The sequence below is a fragment of the Chrysoperla carnea genome, chromosome 2, assembly GCF_905475395.1.
Source record: "Chrysoperla carnea chromosome 2, inChrCarn1.1, whole genome shotgun sequence".
Classification (NCBI taxonomy): Eukaryota; Metazoa; Arthropoda; class Insecta; order Neuroptera; family Chrysopidae; genus Chrysoperla; species Chrysoperla carnea.
Genome location: NC_058338.1, coordinates 2,531,635 through 2,554,266, shown reverse-complemented (window position 1 = coordinate 2,554,266; position 22,632 = coordinate 2,531,635). Strand labels below are relative to the sequence as shown.

The 22,632-nt window shown below is 30.5% G+C and overlaps 2 protein-coding genes across 2 annotated transcripts in view; both read left to right on the top strand.

Moving 5' to 3' along the window:
* The window catches only part of LOC123294191 (neuroligin-4, Y-linked), a 97,265-nt gene that overhangs the window by 36,166 nt on the left and 38,467 nt on the right, over positions 1 to 22,632 (top strand). The window lies entirely within an intron of this gene.
* On the top strand, positions 474 to 22,508 carry LOC123291514 (lambda-crystallin homolog). The gene is made up of 7 exons (XM_044871823.1): positions 474 to 626; positions 718 to 1,043; positions 2,389 to 2,576; positions 7,143 to 7,329; positions 7,401 to 7,583; positions 21,253 to 21,395; positions 22,297 to 22,508. The coding sequence occupies exons 2-7, from the start codon at positions 1,003 to 1,005 to the stop codon at positions 22,506 to 22,508; spliced, it is 954 nt and encodes a 317-aa protein (XP_044727758.1). The 5' UTR covers positions 474 to 626; positions 718 to 1,002.

Sequence of the window (22,632 nt, the reverse complement as noted above, 5' to 3'; positions counted from 1 at the left end):
ATCTCGGAAACGACTCCAACGATTATCATGGAAATTATTATGCAGGGGTTTTTGGGGGCGAAAAATCGATCTAGCTAGGTTTCATTTTAAGAAAAAGTCGTTTTCTCCCGCTTTAATCTCGGAAACAACTTCAACGATTTTCATGACATTTCGGGGGGTGAAAAATCAATCTAATCCAATAAGTAAGCAAGGTTCGGTCATCCAGGTATTACATATTTAATCAGACAAACCTTTCTTAAACGAACCAAAAATGGTACACAAATTTTTAAATCATCTTTATATGTTTCAAATATTTTTTATTTGATTATAAAAAGTTGAAGTATTTATTTATTAAAAAACACTTGATAAAAAAATTTCCACTCAACTGTACTGTACTGTACTGTACCTACCAACTACTACTTATTATTATTATGCTTTACTAAAAGGGGGATTATTAGAAAAATATTGTAGAGCATATTACATTTAAAGTAAACGTCTCAATCTTATTATTCAGTCAGTATTTGTAACTAAAACTCAACCTACCGTCAAACACTGCATGCAGTATTGTTACCTTCAAACTAATAAGGCTATTGAAAAGTTATTTTGCATATTATTACTGACACAAACTCTTAAATAATAATTTTAAGGTTAGGTAATATTTATTTTAAATAAATGTTGTAACATTTTCAATTTATATAAAGTTCAAAGTGAAATAAGTAGTATATTTTGTAATAATAGACGTGAATATAACAACACAACCAGCAAGTATATACTATAGAGTAGTATCACCACCCATCCACGAAGATAGAAGAAAGAAGTGGGACTGTTAGTGGGAATCCCTCCACTACTCCGTTGCTGATATAGATAGCACATCAAAGTTTTCTCTGCCTGCCTGCTTGTGTGTATTGTGTTATTACACAGAAAAACGTTCGACTAGCTATAATATACAAGAACACACACACAATAAGAGAAAAGTGCTTTTTTGATTGTTATATTGAAAAATAAATATTTATTTTAACTAAAATGAGTTGTAATTTAAAAGGGAAAATTGGTATTGTTGGAAGGTAAGTGTACTATCTTTTCATTTATTTTTTTTTTTACTTCCACTTTTTTTATATTGCCTGTGTTATATTGAATTTCTTTTTGAAAAAAAAAAAATTGTTCGTATGTTATTTACATGTTAGCTGGACCTGAAATAATTCATAAAAATTGTTTATATTAATGTCAAACATACACGGTTTTGCTTAAATTTGTATCGTGCGCCGGTCTTCTTTCATTCACAAACCGGGTGTATATGAACAAATGGTAAATTATCAAGAAAGGATGGTAAGGTGAGCCGAAACAAGCATTTTAGTATACGGAACATGTTTCTGAATACGCCTTTATTCAGAAGTACAAGCTTCAGAACTTCTTAAAACGCGCGATTTAGTTTAAGGAAGCTTATTAACTAGCGATATGGGTAAACTATTAGGGGTTTTTGCTAGGTTTCGGACGGATAGGGGAATGGTCGATAGATATATCAGATATCGGAGAAATTAAATATCCGAGGTTCCCGGCAGTCGGAGCAGTCGGCAGTATGGTGATAACCATTTGTATGGCGTCTATAGAGCGACAAGCCAACTCTGTCTACCTTGAGGTGGCAGTTCTACCAACAAGATCGGGTACGGTAGGCTAATTACCTGCTTTACCTTAAACTAACCATATTAAAGAAACCTCAGAGGCTCTACGTACCCTTCGGGACTAAAGGGCATAAGTCAAGTTAGTCATGAGCAAACTTTAGTAAAAAAGATCCAGGCAAACGGGCAAGCTATATTTGGAATGTCTATTAGTTGTCACACAACCAACATATTCACAGATTCACCTTGTTTTTCGATAGTATAAAAGGATTGTTCGACATTTCTTGGATCACAAGTGTTTGTCGCAGTGTATCATAATTTTTCGAAATTTGGTTCGATAAAGAAAGTATCATACATACTATACATACTATACATACTAGAAAGATGAAATTTTAAATAATCGACCAAAAATAATGTCAACTCCCGGAAATGGGAAAAAAAACTTCTTTAAAACTAATCCTTTTCTTCTTTACTAGCTAGAATTATGCGATTTTTTGCATGTATTGATTTTTTCTGTGACGCGGAGCCAAGTGAGTCTCTATGATAGGGTGAAAATATCATTTTCACTTTCCTAAACATCAATTTAAAAAGAGCTAGCAAGAAGTTCAGATCGAATACTCTTTTTGGCAAAACGAGCTGACATCAATATAAACAAAAAAATTGTCCATCTAAATAATTTTTGAAAGTATTTTCCCCGTTATCATGTAAACAACAAAAAATACATTCATGTTATCGATATCTATCGTAAACTTTTTGTTTGTTCATTTTTTTTTCTCTGTTCCCGTTTTTACAGTGGTTTAATTGGCCGTTCATGGGCCATGTTATTCGCATCAGTTGGCTATAAAGTTGTAATATATGATATTGAACAGAGTCAAGTAACGAATGCATTGGACGATATTAAAAATCAATTAAGTATTTTGGAAAAGAATAAATTGTTACGTGGCACATTAAATGCTGAACAACAATTTAAATGCATATCAGGTATGTAACATAGTTATTACATTGAGAAAAAAAGAAAAAAAAAATAATACTCTATGGTTTTCCTTGTTTTTATACGGGAATATTTTTCGGGTTCTAAAAAGAAGTATTCTAGAGTAGACTTGATAAATGAGATACTTCCATAACTTTAATGAGTGGACATTTCAACTAAACCATTATTTTAGTAATTAATATCTTTTTAATTACTTAAAATTAATTAATAAAAAGTACAAATTCAGTGAGGGCATTTAAAAATTTCTAAAACGGAAATTCAAATTTTTATACGGACGTGACATCATAGTACGGGCTTGTCAAATTTGTTGACTGTATGATATTAATTACTTACATTTTATATGGTATTTCATTAAATTATATTATTCTACGGCTTTTTATTAGAAAACTTAATAATAACGAGTGTAAATTCTGTGTTGTAAATTCATTTTTTTAGCTTGTAAATTATACATTGAATTGTCACCAATTGACAGATCACGTACTTATCACGTTATCAACAGAGAGCGCCAAAAAACTACGTTTAAATATCTCAAAATTATAATGTATTTTAAATATTTTTTTACACTTAACTACAGTATTTTTAGTAGTATTTATATTTTTAACGGTGTAAACAATGAATTAAAAATATAAAAAAAATACATGAATATTCCCTACTGTAACAGTATAACTTATGCCGAAGCCCCAACACTTTGGCACTGAATTACCTCTGTTAGTGGGATGAACTTAACCTCTATATCTGAGATTCTTTCTTTCGATTTTATCGTGATAGTTACCTCTATAACTCAGAAAACGAGTAAATTTTATATGCATTAACCTCTCTAACTGAGAACTGAGATAATATCGATTTGTTTGTTCACTTCCTTATTCTTATTCTACCCACAAATTTCTCACTTAACTAATTTTGGGACTGCTTTTTGTCTAAGCTTTCCCAATAATATATTTCTAAATTTCTTTTCATGTAAAATAAAATACACGCTCTTTTGTTAAATACTATATGCAAGGCATATTACACAAATGATATAACTTTTGATCTGGATTGTAATATAACAAAATTTGCCACTTCTCTGGAAGTAGCTCCATTCTACATCTAAACGAATACTGCAATACTGCATTATACGAAACGCACTTGATTAATTAGAACATATTTCATAGAAACGGATTATAATTCTAATTAAAGCATTTCGTTGTACTAATTATTAAATGTCGAAAACAAATTCATCAAAGAGATAATAACAAAATTGTAGAATTTAATGATTTGTTGCATATGTCATTAAAATACTGTTTGCATCCTTATTAAAACTTGTATCAGGATTCAGAACCAAAAACAAAAGGCTTCGTAAGGTTTGCGGAAATATCTGTTAATGATCAATAAGCTTGAATGAATATGCTATAAATAGTGACGTCATATAGTTAAAAAATTTGATTTTTTTGATAACAAGGGCAAATTTAATCCGATTGTATTGGAATTTTTTTTTGAAACTCACTAATTTTGGGTCATTCTTTTCAACTGCGATGTCAGTTTTTTCTAGCTATCATATATGTGCTCAATTCCGGAACCAAGGGTCCAAATTCTTGAAACCTATTATAGCTAGGTTAATTTTGATCACAAATTTGAAAAGTATGACCCAAATTTAGTAGGATTACATACTTGGTTTATCAAAATTGGATAAGATTTGGATCTGATAGAGCAAAATTAAATTTTTTGGATTCTGATGACGTCATAAAGTTAAAAAATTTGATTTTTTTGATAGCACAGGCAAATTTGATCCGATCTTAATGGAATTTTTTTTGAAACCCACTAATTTTGGGTCATTCTTTTCAACAGCGATGTCAGTTTTTCGCTAGCTATCATATCTGTGCTTAATTCCGGAATCAAGGCTCCAAATTCTTGAAACCTATTAGAGCTAGGTTAATTTTGATTACAAATTTGAAAAGTATGACCCAAATTTAGTAGGATTACATACTTAGTTAATCAAAATTGGATAAAATTTGGATGTGATAGAGCAAAATTCAATTATTGGAATTCTGATGTCATAAAGTCAGAAAATATTTGCTTAGAGTTTCCATGTTTTGTACAAGCAATTCCAAAATCCAACCCTGTTTCATTTAATACTTAATATATTTAATGGTCAAAATATATATATATGGTATAACATATTTCTATGACTCAGAACTGATATGACCAAATTCTAGGCCAAATAAAACTAGGTATTCACATTAATCACAAACGATAAAACAGTTATGAAATATTGAAATAAAAAAAGTAATGACATTGAATTTAAGTAATAAAAATTAAAAGAAAGGTCAATTTTAAATTAACCTTAACAAATTTAATTAAAAAGATCAGAGCGTTTCACTTCTTTTTGCATATTTATAACACATAAATCCATTCATTGGAATAAAAAAAGCCAACATTTCTAACTAAGGACAGTTCAATAAGTTGAATAGTTTTATGAATTGCACAAAATTTTATATTAAATATTAAATTAAATATACCGGGTGTCTCAAAAGTATGGATACGGGCAGGGTAAACAGTAACTCGGTGGTATCCTGGTGTTTTCATGCAATTCGTTAAATAATCGGGCCAAAATCGTTACTCGGAGGTTTTGGGGATCACTGAGCTTAAATATCGCGACAAAATTGTGTCCGATGTACCTTTCAGCTACCCGCAAAATCCCCGAATAACGAGTTTTCCGAGAACTCCAGGAGATGACGAGAATACCGTTTACCCTGGTACTTCGGAGATCAATTCTAGCTCGATATTCGTATTTAGTGACTCTAAAAAGCCCCGAGTTACAAATTTGGAATCATTTTCTTAACTGCATTGTGAATTTAGTATATTTACGATTATTTTAAAATGCAATTATAAAATGCATTATTATATTTTGTTTTTGTTTACTTTTGATCGTGTATACGATATTTATTTACATCATGGTCTCTCGGTTATAATTGATGTGATTTTTAATATGATACACACAGAGTAAACTAAATATTGACAAATATCGACAAATATCTTGTCTATTAATCTTAATTAAATGCATATTATTTATAAAATATATATGATTTATGCAAATTAATTTAATTTCATATAAATCAGATTTAGGCCACATAATTTCATGACGCTCTAACGAATCGAATACCGCGAAGACCGCATTCAAATTCGATTTACAGTTCAAATTTTACGAACTTTGTACGTTTTTAGTGTTTTGTTTTTGCGACTATTCACAGTAGATATACTGTAAACATAAAATAAAAGGTCAATTCAATTTAACCTTTTCAAATTAATGGAAAATCTCTAACAAAGAGATCAGTTAACTTTTTTTTGTTGCAAATTATAACAGAAATCTATTCATCGGACTAAAAATAATAATTCCAATCTGTGTTTAATTTTTTAAATAATTGAATACTTAGTTTTATGAATACATTAATAACATTTTTTTTTTATTAATCACTCCAAAATTTTATATATTTTATATTAAATAATAAATTTGATTCATTATTTATTATTTAATAAATATAAAATTATGATAATATTTTCGTGTTTGTTTTTAGTTATAGTAGAAGTAAATATAAATATTTATATCTAGTATCGATATGATATGATATGATATATATTTGTTTTGACCTAAATAATGGTAAAGGTCAATTTTATTTTATTATTAAAATACAAAATTTTATTTATTAATTAAAATTGTATTCAATTGATTGGTCTATTTTAGTTATTATTTTATAATTATTATTCTTAAAATTCTGTTTCGATTTAAACTTGTTATTATTATATTACTAAATGGCTGTGCTTGCAGCTTCATTCTCTCCCGTCTAAAAAATCTACAAAAATATTATTTAGCCTTAGGGTATTATTGTTAGTCAAAAATAAATCATGAAATTTGAAAAAAGTTAAAATCAATGTAAAAATATAATTAAATATTCTGATTTCGAGTCATTAAAGCACTTTTTTCTTTTAAAATATTAAAATTAAACACGTAATTTTTAAACTGTATATCACGTGACCTAAAACGCGGATAAGCCCTGCTGTGATGTCATAGTGGTATGAGTCATAGACCATCAGTTCGTTCAGTGTAGACAGCTGGGTATAATGTATACATAGATAATAAGTATTTATATTTATTATAATCAGATGTCTATGAATATATCTGTCAAACTTATTTGTGTTATTTCGTGTAATGATATCGATATTACGTCATCAAATTGGATGCCCGCGTTTTTGACAGTTTAAAATGGGGTTTAAAATTTAATTTAAGTATTTGGCAAGAAAGTGTGTGTATTTTTCCGAAATAAATTTTTGTGTGGCTTTTTCTTAGCAAAATCAACATTTTGAAGTACTTTTTCAAAAATAGTGGAATACCCTATTCTCTGTAAATCTAGATTTACGGCTATCATTCCGGCTGCCGGATCACTGTAGCGGGTATCAAGTCGAAGTGATAGCTATTTACGAAGTATATGAATGTATAAGACTGAACACTCTCATGTACAGTGACATATTAATTGATAATAAATAATTAATTGATATTAATTTTTTACTCATTTTTCTGGTAGGTTCAAATGATTTATCAAAATGTGTAGCTGGTGCAATATTTGTACAAGAATGTACACCAGAAAATATAGAATTAAAAAAGAAAGTATTCGCAAATTTAGATGCTGCTGTTACTAGTAATGAAACAATTTTATCAAGTTCAACATCAACATTTATGCCATCTTTATTCTCTGAAACATTAAAACACAGGTAAAATTTAACAGAGGAGATTCGTCACTCATTTCAGTAAAAATTAAATCGAATTTCAATTTTTGTAAAAGGAATCAAGTGATTGTATGCCATCCAGTAAATCCACCATACTATGTTCCATTAGTTGAAATTGTACCAGCCCCATGGACTGATGCAGCAGTTGCGAAAAAATCACGTGCCATTATGGAAGAAATTGGACAAGCACCGGTATCACTCAGTCGTGAAGTTCCTGGATTTTCACTTAATCGAATTCAGTTAGTTTTTATTTTTTTATTTTACGTCTTTAATTTCAATTTAGATTCCTAAACTTTCCCTGGCATTATTAAGTTTTTATTTTTCACAAACGTGGTATGATTAAGTTTATGCCAATCCTATCCAAAAAAAATTTCTAGGAGATAGATGTAGTTCTTTTTGGACTGAACTCACGTGATCGTCACGTTAAACCTGCGTTCGAAACCCAACCAAGTCATTTTTTTTAAATTATTTATAATAGTTTACAAAAAAAACACAGTTATTCCAAAGTTTTAAGTTTTCTCTTCTGTCGACAGTTAACATGACTTGACTGTCTTTTTTTGTGTTATTTTAGTATTGTGGAATTTTTAACCCAAAAGTTATACAAAAGGCTCATCAAAGAAACTATTTAAGTCTTGCATTGTCGCTGACTCGGGAAATTCTACAACCTACTTAAGCGAGACTATAGAAACAACTTTGTGTTTATCTTAAACTTCTGCTCCTTGAAGCATTTCTATAAAGATAATACAGCTATATAAACATATAAAACGCAAAAACTGAATTATTGTCCTTAGTGAGAGAGGTAGAAAGACACAGAAATAGTAAGCGAAAGACGAAGACAACTTAAATATAGGCGCCTACTTTATATGTTCTCTTTCTCCATTGCAATCAATCGTTTGACGGAAACTTTGTGGCTCTATGGTATTATCTCTGTAATAATTTCAAATAGAAAGCCTATAAAACTGTAGAAAGAGGCAAAAATTGTAGCACGCCTACTTATTATCTGTTGTCAATCTCTACTGCGATCAACCGCTTGGGCGGCGACTTTGTAGCTCTAAGGTATTATCTCTATGATTATTTCAAATAGAAAGCCCATAAAACTTAACAAAACAAAAGGTTAATTAATAGCATAAAATGGCAACTAAATGGTTTTTATTGATTTGTATAAATATTTTTGTCAAGGAGCCCATCAACATTCGTGGTCATTGATAAATACATCACCAGAAAGTGTGTGGCTTAATTGAATCGGTTATTCCAAAAACCACATAAGGGACCATCAATTAATTACGCCGCACGTTAAGGGAGAGCGAGGGGGTCAACAAAATGTGAAAAGGGTTGGGGGGGGGGGGTCAAAAGCTTTGTGACATCACATGTTAAAATGATCCGTCATGGCAGGTCTTGAATGTGTTGATTTAAATGATTTAACTGTTTTATAAAAAATGCAATGGGATCATTTTACCCATCCATTCTTGCAAGGCCGGTAAAACTTTCTCTTTTGAGAAATATGGAATAGTTCTAAAAAGAATATTTCGACGTTATATACATATCTCGAATAATTTAAATTACATTACATTTTTTCTTAAAGGGATCATTATCGGGACACTTTTTCCTACATTACTTTCCAGGAACGTTATTTATCAATGACAGTATATAAAGAGATTGGCACCCGGATTGACTAATATGTAGTATTTCATTTTAAAATAAGTTTTCTAGAAAACTCAAATATTTAATAATAATAGTTAAGAATGGATAAATAAAAGGGAATAATAAAACTATGAATGTATAGAAAAAACAAAAATAAAATAAGCTAAGAGAGAAGCAAGCACATTCTCTTCCATCTTGTAAAAAAAAGACGCAAACTGGTAACTTTTTTTTTTCTCTACGTTATATATATATATATATATATACAAATAATTTTTCATTCAAAGTTAATGATCTGGAATTGAACTTGAATGTAAGTAACTTTTGCTTCTAACAAACATATCTTTAAAATTTATTACTTAACAACGAACACAAAACTTTTATCATTCCAATGATTATATTATATATGTATTATACAGGGAGTACAAGATCAGCGGTGCGCAAACTACTGCAGTGGTTGATCCACCCATATAGGCATGATGGACATGCCCAGGTCTCACCCACCATTGTCTATTGATCGAATCGATGGTATTAATTCTTTACCGCCCAATAATATTTCCAATTTTATTGACGTGAACCTTTAATTTTTCTACCAGTGTTCACAGTGTTTCTTGGAACACGGGCCCCGTGGTTTTTCTCACGCGAAACTATATACTGTACAAAATTTTGGAATGCTCTATATGTATCACCTTTTTTGAGGGCTGGATCCACGCCTGCAACTAGCGCAGGTCGCGATTCATATTTAGGTCGTCAAAATTACAAAAAAATAATTCGTGAGTGCCAGAGTCTCATCACTAAAGATACTTTTTGAAGTTCAATCTAGCAATCAAATGACCTCGTAACGTTTTATGGTGCGCAACCTATCATGCGCACCATTCACTTTTTATTAATGCGTGTGTAAAACTTGTGTACTTGTGTGCTGTCGGCAAAGCATCTATTGTTTGAAACTGACAAAACCTGATGGGCACAGCACACATTTTAGTTGTCACTTACCAATACAGAGCTACTCAGCCAACCTACTTCGTAGATGATCGGATTTTTTCGGGTTACCATATATATAAATGTACGTATAACAGACAAAGCATCTATTGTTTGAAATTAGCAATAACCTGACGAACCAGCACCAGTATAGTTGTTACCTACCGATACAGAATGACTACATAACTACTCAGGCAATTTACATCGTAAGTCTTCGTGTTTTTCGCGCTACCTAATATAAAATATACTACATAGTACGTATAACAAACTTGAAACTGACAATAAACTGACGGACAAGGCAGTTGTTCTTCGGAACTGACACACAGGATTCCTTTTTCTGTACCTGGCAGAATTAACTCGTAAAATGTTGTCTTACTAGCGCGATAGTAATGATCATTTTCATTACTACTATTTACTACTTCTCGTGTCAGTTAACGTTTTTCATAAAATTGAAAACATTATCTAATCATTACTAGCGCGTTTCTCGTGTTAGTTAACGCAGTTTTTCTTAAAATAATCTATCAAAAACATTACCAACTCTCGTTACATAATAAATGATTTCAAGTTTCGCATTCCACAACTTAGGGGTGTACTGCTAGTCTAAAACACCCGGTAGAAATACATTTTTTACTTGATACAAAGTCATCAAAAAGTTCTTCTTCAATTCTTCAATCTCGCAGAACAAAAAAAAAAAAAAATAATATGTTTGTCTTACACAAGTAATTGTAAAATTTTTATAAAACAAAACTATCTAACTGAAAAAGTTTATTTCAATACACACGCTGTGTGAGCTGTGAGCTGTGAGCTATATGCGAACTGTGAGTAGGTACTACTACTTGTAAGCGGTCGAAGTGATAAATTTACTATTTCATTTGTGGATTGTTATCTTTTCTTGTTTTTTTTTTTTTGTTTCATTCTTTATTACAAAACATTTGATAGAATTATTCTTATACCACGCACGGAGTCTGTAGTCTGTGGAGACCCCGTGCATGCTCAATTGTAATTTATCTTATGCTTATAAACGGTGGATTTTATTATTTTATATAGAAACTCAGTTTTTATAAACGCTATATTGTAATTACTTGGTTAACAAACTACAAGTGAAGAAAAAAGTCGCAAAAGTTTTCCAAAGTAATGCAAATTTTTAAATTTTCTGATTACTACACAAATTTTGTTAATCGATTTGGAATATTTTGGGAGAAGGCTAATAGTTTTTTTAAGAGAAAAAGAGTTTTTTGGTTCTAGACGGCACATCAAAATCTGAAAAAAATTTAAAATTGTCTAATATTGTACCTTTTAATGATGCAAATCTGGATTTTTTCGAGTCTTTTTGCATTTCTGTTTTGTAATATTTCGGTTCTTCAAATTTTGAAAACAAAAACCGTTGGCATTATCCAAAAGTACATACAAAAACCTGCAATTAAAAAAAAAAGAAAAAGTTGAAATCCATGGATTTGCCTGAACTGTACAAACTGTTGAAATTTTTTTGAAAATTTGGTTTTTCTCAAAATTGAGGTATCGAGCTAAAATTTACCACACTTTTTTATGATCATAAGCTACATCTTTTTCCAGACATTAAAGTTACATCTTTTTTAACTCACTTTCTTCATTTTTCGAAAAGTTATCAGAGAAAGTTGAAAATATGTGGTTACTGAAGTTTTCTTGAGATTTGGAGGTTATTTTTCTATGTTCAGGTTTCAATCCGGTCAATAGAAGCAGAGATATTCAAGAAAATGTCACCAAAGAAAAGAATGTAGAGATAATTTGTTCCAAAATCGCGTACAATAGGTCTTACGGATTTTCCGGAATCTGAAAACTCCTTTTCTCTGTTTTTTACATGGAAAGAAATCTATTAAAAAAAACAATTAGCCTTCTCCCAAAATTATTAATAAAATTATATTAGAAAGTCGAGAATAATCAGAGAATTAAAAAATATTTATTCTGGGTACCATAACTTTTGAAAGATTCTGTACATACACTTCAAAAATTATTAGATTTCAATTTTAAAACATAATTCAAAAATTAAAAACATTATGTGCTTTATTTATTTTTACGTATAACCGTACAAGAAAGAGAAAATATCCCAACAAAATAAATAACTTTGTGAATGAAACGAACGAACAATATTAGAATTCAAAAAAAAAAATTGTATTTCTTACTCAATTCATTTTTTGCTTTTTTACTTCCTTGTTAAAGTGGTTCGGCTATTCGAACAAGTACGACGTGAATGTTTACGTACGGTAAATGATAGTTCAAAATCCCTTGATCACAATAAACACGGTTTTGGGCCTGTTATGAGGCAAAATTTTAAATTATTTCATTTTAAAGTTGTGATTTTTAACATAGTACCTTGGGTACGGGTATAGCTATGGAGGTTAGCGGGCCATACTCGAGCATCGGGCCTCGAAGCCATGGTTCAGAGCACCTAGCCAAATAGACCCTTGTACTCTATCCCCGCTACGCTTTTCAGTGGCTATTATAACCAACTGATGTACTGAAACCGAGGATTTGCCTAACCCTGAGTTTCCTAATTTCTTCTGGTTTGACTATGGCCGGACCAAACCATTTCCTTCGCTGCTGTATGAGCACCGGGCAGTAACAGAGAAAGTGGCTCGATGTTTCTTCTGAATTTTCTCCGCATCTGTCACACGCGGGAGATTGTCTTTTTTCAATCTGATGTTGGAACTTGTTCAGGTTATCATGCCCTGTGAGTAGCTAGTTTCCTTCACCCAACAGGCTTTTGGCGATTCGCCCTCTGTCGTAGCTGGCCCCTTTAATTGTATGGTAGTCACGTGACAGCCGAACCACTTTAACTACAAATCGAGCTATTAACCATAATAGATTAAAATGGTCCACCCTGTATAGGAATAGATATACTCATTAGTCTAAAATTCATCTTAATAATCCGTACAAGGAAGTGATTTTGATACCCAGATATATCAGACTTTCTTTTTATTATGTTCCAAAAATATATATATTTATTTTTTATTATTTGTAAAAATAATATTACACAATTGTTATATAACTTGAGGCAATTTTACTTATAATTTCATGATATAACATCAAACAACACAAAGTAGGCAACCATAGGCAACCAACGTTAGTTACACAGTAGTATTACATAGCATACAAGGAGTGTGGAGTCCTTTAAGAAACAAAATACTCTACACTTGGGGTAATTTATTGTCCTTAAAGAAAACATAAAATGTTTATATACAGAATATCCTTATTATCATCTTCTTCTCACCAAAAAAAATGGTGAAAATCTTTAACAAAAATGATCTAAAATGGTTTTTGGTATTGTGCTTACCCTGGTGGAAATAGTTTAGTCTTGCAGTATTCTGAAAGATAATTCTAGAAGAATAAGTAATTGCATTTTCGAAATTATGGTCCTATATTTACGCAATATTAGTTTATATTAAATTTTGTTTTCCTCTCACTAGAGGTATGTCGAAGCCGTGTTTATATATATTATGAACTTATTATTAAGTATTAATTTTGATAAAATCTGCTGTAATTAAATTTTCGAAAATCTGAAATATTTCAAATTTTATTTATTGATTCTAAAAAACTCTCTTAGCTAAATTTTCATGAAAAATTACATTAATTCTGAAAAAAAACTCTAGAATAGTCTAGGAACTTGTAAAAATGAAGTCTTCAAACTGCTTAGTAAGCTTAACGTTGATCTTTTCATACTTTTTCAGAATTTTTTAGACTCATTCTTCTAGAATTGTTTTTCAGGACAATGCAAGACTAAATTAGACTATCAAGGTACTTATATGTGCTTAGATTTAGATACATATTTGATATTTGACATATATCAATTAAAGTAAAGTATGAAGGGATTAATATAGCAAACGATAGGGGCGCTAAATTTAATTTTAATGTATATATTTTGAAATTATTTTGTTAATTTCGTATTTTCCAGGGCATTGACTCGGTTGTCCTGTTGTAATATTGTTTTTTCCAGAAAAAAAAAACTTTTCTTTAAACTTTCTATGACAAAACCGTAATATTTTTGAAGGAATAAGGGAGAGACGTCCTGTATAAATGTATTTTGATATAAAGAATGAAATTTTATTCGAAAATCAGAAGATAAATAATTTAATTTTTATTTTTTTATTGATGTGTAATCGTAAATTTGAGAATCTTTTTTTTTTGGTAGAAGATATGTGTGGAAAATTTTTAGATAGAAATCAGGTCAAATATTTTCATAAAGGAAAAATAGGACACTTAATCGTAAAATTTAAAATTGATTTGAAAATAATAAAATAAATTTTCTACTACCAAGAAAATATTAGGTTATGAGTATATAAATATATATATAACAAGTTAACGAGTATCATTGATATGTGACTAACAAGTCTTTTTATTGGTTCGAGTGGTTGAACCTTATGTGCCTTTGACTATTTACCGCACATTTATTTACTTTTCGAAAATTTTCGTATGTAATTTCCTTGAACATTTTTCGTTGTTCAAGAATGTTTTACAAGACCACTACTTGAAGCTAACTGCAAATTTATTAAATTTTGTCCTAATTTGCGCACTCACGAATCAACGGTGACGTTTACGAAAAAAAAGTTTCAAACAAAAGTTGTTTATTTTTTATAAGGATCAGTTTTTACATTTAAACTTTTGTTCTATCTCTAACGGTTTTTACAAGATCCAAGACTTGATTGACCTATATTGCTTATTTACGAACTTAGCCTTTCTTTTTACGTCCAGGGAATGGACTAATTAAGGGATTTAATGAACACCAATACCAAAATATTATTCTTAGCATCAATATTTTTAAGCGTTACAAACTTGGGACTAAACTTAGTATACCTTGATATATTTCATATACTAATCGTTCAATTTACATCTAAGCATAAACGTATCACGAGTATGACAGAGTATATGCGTTAAGCAATGCATCTAAGTAAGAGGTATAGATGGTATATGAAATTACCTCTTACTTACACGCATTGCTTAACGTATGTACTCAGTCATACTCGTTGTACACGTCTATGCCTAGATGTAAATTGAACACTAGGTATACCTACATGGTATAATAAATTCAATAAAACCAAGCATAAAAAGTCTTTAAAACCAAGAAAGCGCATAGAAAACAATAAATAGAAGCATATATATTCAATTATTATATAATACATTTAATACGCAGATGTTTTCAACATGGTATGTAATTTTATAATCGTATATTACAATTTACACCAAGAGCCACCAGGCTTTTACACCAAGCTGGCGATTTACGAAAAAAAGTTTTAGATAAAAAATGTTAGTTTTTTTATGAGGATCAACTAATTAATTTAAAGTGTTCTTCTATCTCGTACCTTTTAGAATATAAATAAACTATTGAAGCAACCCAGAGAACTAGACCCAATCTGGTGCCAGAACATGATGTTCCCCATCAAACTATACAATTTTTGTTTAAGTTATTTTTTGATTGGTAAACTACAAAACAATCTATTAACTACATCCAATAGGCGCTACAGACCGGAATGGGCTTTGGCCTCTTCGACCACTCTCCTCCAGATTGCTCTGTCCTTGACAGCGGATCGCCATTCAGTGACTCGCATCACCTTGAGGTCGTCGATGACTTGGTCCAACCATATGAGTGGAGGCCTGCCTCTTCTTCGTGTGGCATGCAATATTTTCTTGGTAATCCTTCCTTCCTCCATACTTTGCACATGTCCGAACCATCTGAGCCTCTGTGATTTGATGAACTTCATAATATCTACCAGCTATTAGCTGTAATAGATTAAAATTTTAACATTATTATTACAAATTACTAGGGTTTTTTTACATCTATATATTCAACTCCTGCTAAAACCCCTATTTGAGGCGTTTAACGTAGTTCTATTCTACGCTACTGTTTGTCAAATAACAAAATGCTTTTCCCAATAGAAGAAGTCCAACATATGAGCAAACTTAGACAAACCTAGCTCTTGATTTAATACTATTCTAACATTTATATCAATGCATACACATAAACTTGTATAACTTATATAGTAGTATTTATTATATTGAATGATCTCCTTCCGTATTTTTTGCTCTATTTTGGTTTTTATTTCTTTTTTTTGCCTATTTTTTTTGTTTTATAAGAGATGTCCATAAAATTTTATATTATTTAATACATGTTGGGATGGATGGACAGTGGTCATAACTAGAGATGATACTGTTATATGTTATATGTTATATGTTCTATATGTTATATGTGTATGAATGATGATATAATTTAGTTTTATACAAAACGATAATAATAATAAAATGAATAGAATAATACATTCAATTGGCTTAGACTAACTAGAACTAGTAGTGATGTATTAGTAGTTAGTGACTACTACTACTACTCTATAGTTCTAGTACTATAGAGTAGTTATAGTGGAGTCGACAGTACTATCTATGAATTATATTTTATATATATATAGATCTATATTTATAATATATATAAACTCTCCACATCACATCACATGATGACAATATAAATTAATAATATGACTTATTTCATACTCTTCCATATATTGTGTTGTTACCAAAAACTACAGTGAACTTGGTTTATCACAAAAATTAGGAAGGCAGAAGCCCTAATTAAACCGTCTCCTCAATCTCTTACGCTTTCTTTCACGTCTGGTTTGTTTAGTAACACTTAAATTGCTTCCTTCCGAGCTTTCTAATCCTGAAAAAGCGTAACAAGAAAGCTTTTCTTACCAACTACTAATTAGACCATTCCCACAATCTCTTACACTGACTGTCACGCAAATTAGGAAGTCAGAAGCCCTAATTAAACCGTATCCTCAATCTCTTACGTTTTCTTTCATGTCTGGTTTGTTTAGCAACACTTAAATTGCTTCATTCCTGGCTTTTCAAGTCTGGAAAAATGTAACAAGAAGGCTTTTCTAGTCACTTACCAACTACTAATTAGACCATTCCCACAATCTCTTACACTGACTGTCACGCCTGGTTTGTTTCTTGCCAAGACAAAACATAGCTTCACTTAAATTGCTTCATTTCTGGTTTTATAACGACATTCTGAAACCAAAAACTACAGTGAACTTGGTTTATTACAAAAATTAGGAAGGCAGAAGCCCTAATTAAACCGTCTCCTCAATCTCTTACGCTTTCTTTCACGTCTGGTTTGTTTAGTAACACTTAAATTGCTTCCTTCCGAGCTTTCTAATCCTGAAAAAGCGTAACAAGAAAGCTTTTCTAGACGCTTACTAACTCCTAATTAGAACATTCCCACAATCTCTTACACTGACTGTCACGCCTGTTTTGTTTCTTGCCAAAACAATACATGGTTCCACTTAAATTGCTTCATTCCTGGCTTTATAAGGACATTCTAAAAGATGGTCGTATCATCTGCCTTTCCGAACTATCTTCAAATCCCGTAAGCGCCTTTCGAATCTGCAATGACCAGTGTTACCAGGGAAGTTAACCGATTTTTACAAATGAACTAAGTTCACCTATCTTGGAAAATAACACGATGATCTAAACTTCCACCTGGAATCCATTTTAACACAAAGCAAATCTGTGCCTGAGCCACTACTGCAACAGGAAATTATAACTTATTATCCTCTCAGCAAGGTCACTTCCAACAGAATAATATTTATGGCAATATTCGCTGTAACCTTGGTATACACCTACCACAGTTGGAGAAATATTTAGACGGTTTCTATATCCGCAAATCAGAGAAAAAAATACTAAATTAGAGAACTACCATCTTAAGAAACGGTATCCTGCTAAGAACCTTTTAAGTTATCTAGTAAATCCGTTAAAAGAGAGAAAATAGCTATTAATTTCAAGCTACGGCTTATTTGTTTATTAAAAACAGTCACATCATATCAAAAGACGAAACATGGAAGTTGTAACATCTCATACTTCGACTAGAATCAAAAACGTATAAATCTTGTGTGATTGGATTGCTTATCAATTATTGCAGGCTCTAGTTATATATTCATCGTAGGATTAATGGGGCGAAAAAAGTGAATAATACATGATAGAAGGTATAATAGATTTAACGGGGCCATTCATTAGAGATTTGTGAAAAAATGAAAGTATTTCTGACCATTTTAAAGGGCTGAATCCAGATTGGTAGATTGATATTGTGTCCACGCCTTTTAAAGGGTAAATTTTTTTTGTTTATTTAAGAGAAATTAATAAACTTATTCATTGTAAATTTCCTACAAAATACACTCACACATTCTCCTCATTCACCACCAATCAGATTATAGGTTAAAGTTAGACAGACTGGTACAAACATTATCGTTAGCGTTCGTTCGTTCGGTATACCTACTAACAATTTAAATAAACTTTAAATCATAAAATTTTCATATCTATTTCTCTAGTTATAATTAAGTTTTAAAAGTGTTATAAATGTTTGTGTTAATTATTCTACAAAACCCAAACAAAAGTAAACTTGTGTAGTTTAAACTAACTCATTTGAACTCAACTCACATATCACTCAATCCCTTGTGCTCAATTTAATTGTTTATAGAGAATGTTTACTGTATCATATATATATATATATATATATAGAGTACATATACCAACTCACCTCTATGGTATATATTTATATTTGTACAGGGTTATTCAAGCTAAACGAAACGGCAAGATTAACGATAATAACTTGACTAACTTAAATACAGCACAGAGTTTATGTCAACAGCAAATTGTAGCTATTAACTATCAAATACCTTCAACATCGTGTTGGAGCCTAAATGGCCGAGCGATCTAAGCGTTTGACTTTGAGTGTTTGTCCATTTAAACTTAGGTTGCGGGTTCGAATCCAGGCAGCGACAGTGTGAACAATTTATAATTAATGGGAGTGCAGAATTGATCACATTGTCGTCGCTTGAATAAGAACGAAGTAACCAACTCCACCCACATCAAAATGTAATTGTAAATATGTTTGTAATTAAATAAATAAAGATTAACAAATAATGACGTGGGTGGTCTCTGTTATAGGCGTATATGTCAGAGAAACGGAGGTTAACACCATTATTATTATTATTATTATTATTATTATATTATTATTTTGTTCTAAAACGAATTGGTTATTTGTTTCAAATTCAGTATTTTATAAAAATAACTTTAAAATAAACAGCCAATGAGGGTCTGTCAATTTGAAATACTTTAGTCACAGCTTTATGAATATTAAATCTTAATTAAAATCACTTCGGTTCTGAAAATGTGTGATTTTCATGAAAACTTACACAATTGATGATATTTGATACTTAACAGTTACAATTTACATTTTTTGTTGACATAAACCCCGAGTTATATTTAAGTTAAACAAGTTATGATCGATGAAAACTTGTGATTCTTTAGTCATAATTTTGTGACAACCTGTATACGTAATTCAATTATTCACAGTTGCAACAAGAAACTCAATTGATTAGTAGACTCCAAGTTAAATTTGGTTTGAAAAACTAATTTACGTGTTCAGAAATTATACGTTAAAATTGCTATTATAATTTCAGAAAATACAGAATATTTCGAAAACCGTGAAGTGAGGTAAACCTTTAATGAAAAACACGTATCGTATATCGTGAATAACCCTGTATATTTATATATTTATATACATGGTATTACCATACCATCGGTGCAATAGAGTAGTGTGTTATAATAAGTGGTTTTTAGATTCCTATATGAGTACCTACAGAGAGAGAGCGAGAGAGAAAGACAGCGCGAGAGAGAGAAAGAGACAGTTGTTGTTATATTATTTGATTCATTCATGCATATTTTATAAATTCATTATAAATTTTACACATTTCAACAATAAAATATACATTATATTACACTAAACATACCATCAGACTCATATGGACTATACTTTACAGGAGAACGGGGTGGGGGGGGGGGGGAGAGAACCGTACCGGGGGGTTTGGGTGTTATGTGTGTGGGGTACGTTCATATAATAACAACAAAAAACCCTAACCTAACCTGTTTATATGATGAGAAGTCTAGAATATTCTTTAATTTGAAAAAGAGCATTATGAAAAAAAAAACGATTAATGTATGTGAATTTTTTTCTGAGAAAATGAAGTAGTTGTTTTCATAGAATTTTCTTTTTTTCGAAAATTTAATTTATAAATGGTATTTGGTTTAGTTTACACTAGAGTTTCAATTGATAAACAAATACTCCATAGGTAGTATAGATATAATTCTTGGAATTTATTATTTTTATCCAATAGTTCGCTGGCTAGCCTCGTGTTTCCACTGAAATATGCATGGACCGGCCTTAGCTTTTCATTCAAATCGTTTAAGATAGATAACATATACAAAGAGAAAAGAGAAATTTAAAGCCATATACTTTAAAAGCTTTGTCTCAAAAGATACTTGAACTTTACTTGGCATGGACAAATCTCCAAGCAGATTAAATTATATAAATTTTAAACCCAAATATTTTGAACTTAGCGTGGTTAATAAAACTCGTCAGTCATGGAAACTGTTGTCAGAAGTGAAAAATTTAAACTTTGGAATAACTGTGTTTTTTTTTTAAATTATTTATAGCATGGATAGTTAAAATTTCATAGTTTCTAAAACCCAGAAATAAAAAACTATCATAAATAAATAAAAATATTTTGCCTGAGTTGGGTTTCGAACCCTCGTTTTTCGAAGGGCAGCCTAGCAGCAATACTGTTAATCTAACAGACTGGTTGAACGAGTGTTTAGTTTCGATCGTCAGTCCGTTTTTGATGATCACGCGAGGCTAATCCTTTGTGGAAAAATTTCTCTTACTAAACTGAAAATAAGTCCGAATAACAGTTCTTAAATTTATACTTTTTCTTAAGAAGTTTGAACGAGTCTTATAAACTCGGAATAACTTTTAATTTGACGTAGAAAGTAAAGAGTTATTCCAAAATTTGGGACTCTTCTAGAAGAGTTATTCGGGAAGAGTTATTAATATAGCATAGATAAAATATAAGACTTTTTCAAACTTTTTAAGAAAAAGTAAAAAATTCACTGTTATTTAGACTTATATTCATTTTTTAAAGAAGTTTTCACTTCAAAAACTAATCGCTATAAAGCTACATGAAATCTGCTCCAATATTACTGAAAGCTTTAAAATCATGGTGTCTGTAGACAAAACTCTATGTTATTCCGTCTTAACCACCCAGCAAAGCCGCGAAGTAAAGCTAATAGTTATATAAATTATTGATTGGACTAGAAATACAATTCTACTGTTGAATATAGCAATTGACCGCAAAAAAAAAAACCACTTAATATGTTTGTATAAGATTGAAATGAATTTTTACATATTTTTATGTTTATTTTTATTATTCTTAGATATGTAATCTTAAATGAGGTTTGGCACCAAGTCAAAGAGGGTATATTAGATGTGGCTGATGTTGATCGTGTCATGTCAGAAGGTTTAGGTATGCGTTATGCATTCATGGGACCATGGGAGACAGCGCATTTAAATGCTGAAGGTATGCATAGAAATTAACAAATGTTATCATACAATCATATCGTTGACTACACTGAAAAAAAAAAACTTAAAATAATGATAACCTCTTGCCGAAGTTGGCCGTTTTATATTGAAATAAAGTAAAAATACTTTCAAGAAAATGGGATTCAATTTAAAATATGAATTCATTGATACAAAATCACTGAAGTTAAATAAACAAAATCATTACTTGTATGAAAGAGATTGATTTTAGTTTAAAGCCATGCATTTTATTGATGGAAAATAAAATTGTACTTAGTTGGAATATATAATCGTGTAAAAAAAGCGAATCGACGAATTAAAAGAACAATATGCGGCTGTTTCAACTTCATGAAAATTGTTGTTACTAATTTACAGAGAGTTTGAAATAAACTTATTGATCGTTTTCCATCGGTAACCCAATTGGTACATCGGTGGACTTCCAAATTCTATTCCATGAATAGAAACATAACGTAAGTTGACCCAGTCTGCTCATGTGGTTGTGTCAATCACATCAGTATTTTGTTATAATATTTATAAGTAGTTGGACCAATTAAAAAAACAATTGTTTAAAACTATGTTGCATTTCAAAGCAACAATATTTGAAATTTTTTAGACAGTATATTACTTTCATACAAACAACTCATGCGATTGTGTCACCTTCACCCGTCAATCCCGTACGGTAGTTGTATCATATTCTTGGCTCCATTCGCCATATTTTTTCTTGCGACGAAGTTGAGACAACCTCATATCGGTTCGTAGTAAGAATTTTTTTCAGTGTAAATTTATCCACGATACTGGTTACATAACTTCATACTATCAACGCTACAAGAGAAAGATTAAAATATAGAAGTGAGATATTTTATTAACGTTTTTTTTTAATTTTTTTTTTTACTAAATTATAGGTATGACAAATTACTTTGAACGGTACAGTAAAACAATTTATGATGTGAGTGTTACAATGGGTGAAGTACCAAAAATGGAAGGACCAACAGCTGTTGAAATTGCTAAACAATTAGAACAAAAAGTACCATTGAATAAATTACAAGAACGACGTATTTGGCGTGATTTATGTTTAACAAAATTGAGTCAATTAAAAAACGAAGTTAATAAATAATAAAAATTATTATTATTATTTTTTTTTTTATAAGTTAATAAATTGTGTAAAATAAAATAATCATCATCATCAGAATAATGTTTTAATGTTTTTACAAAATTTAATTTTCTTTTCAAATATTTCA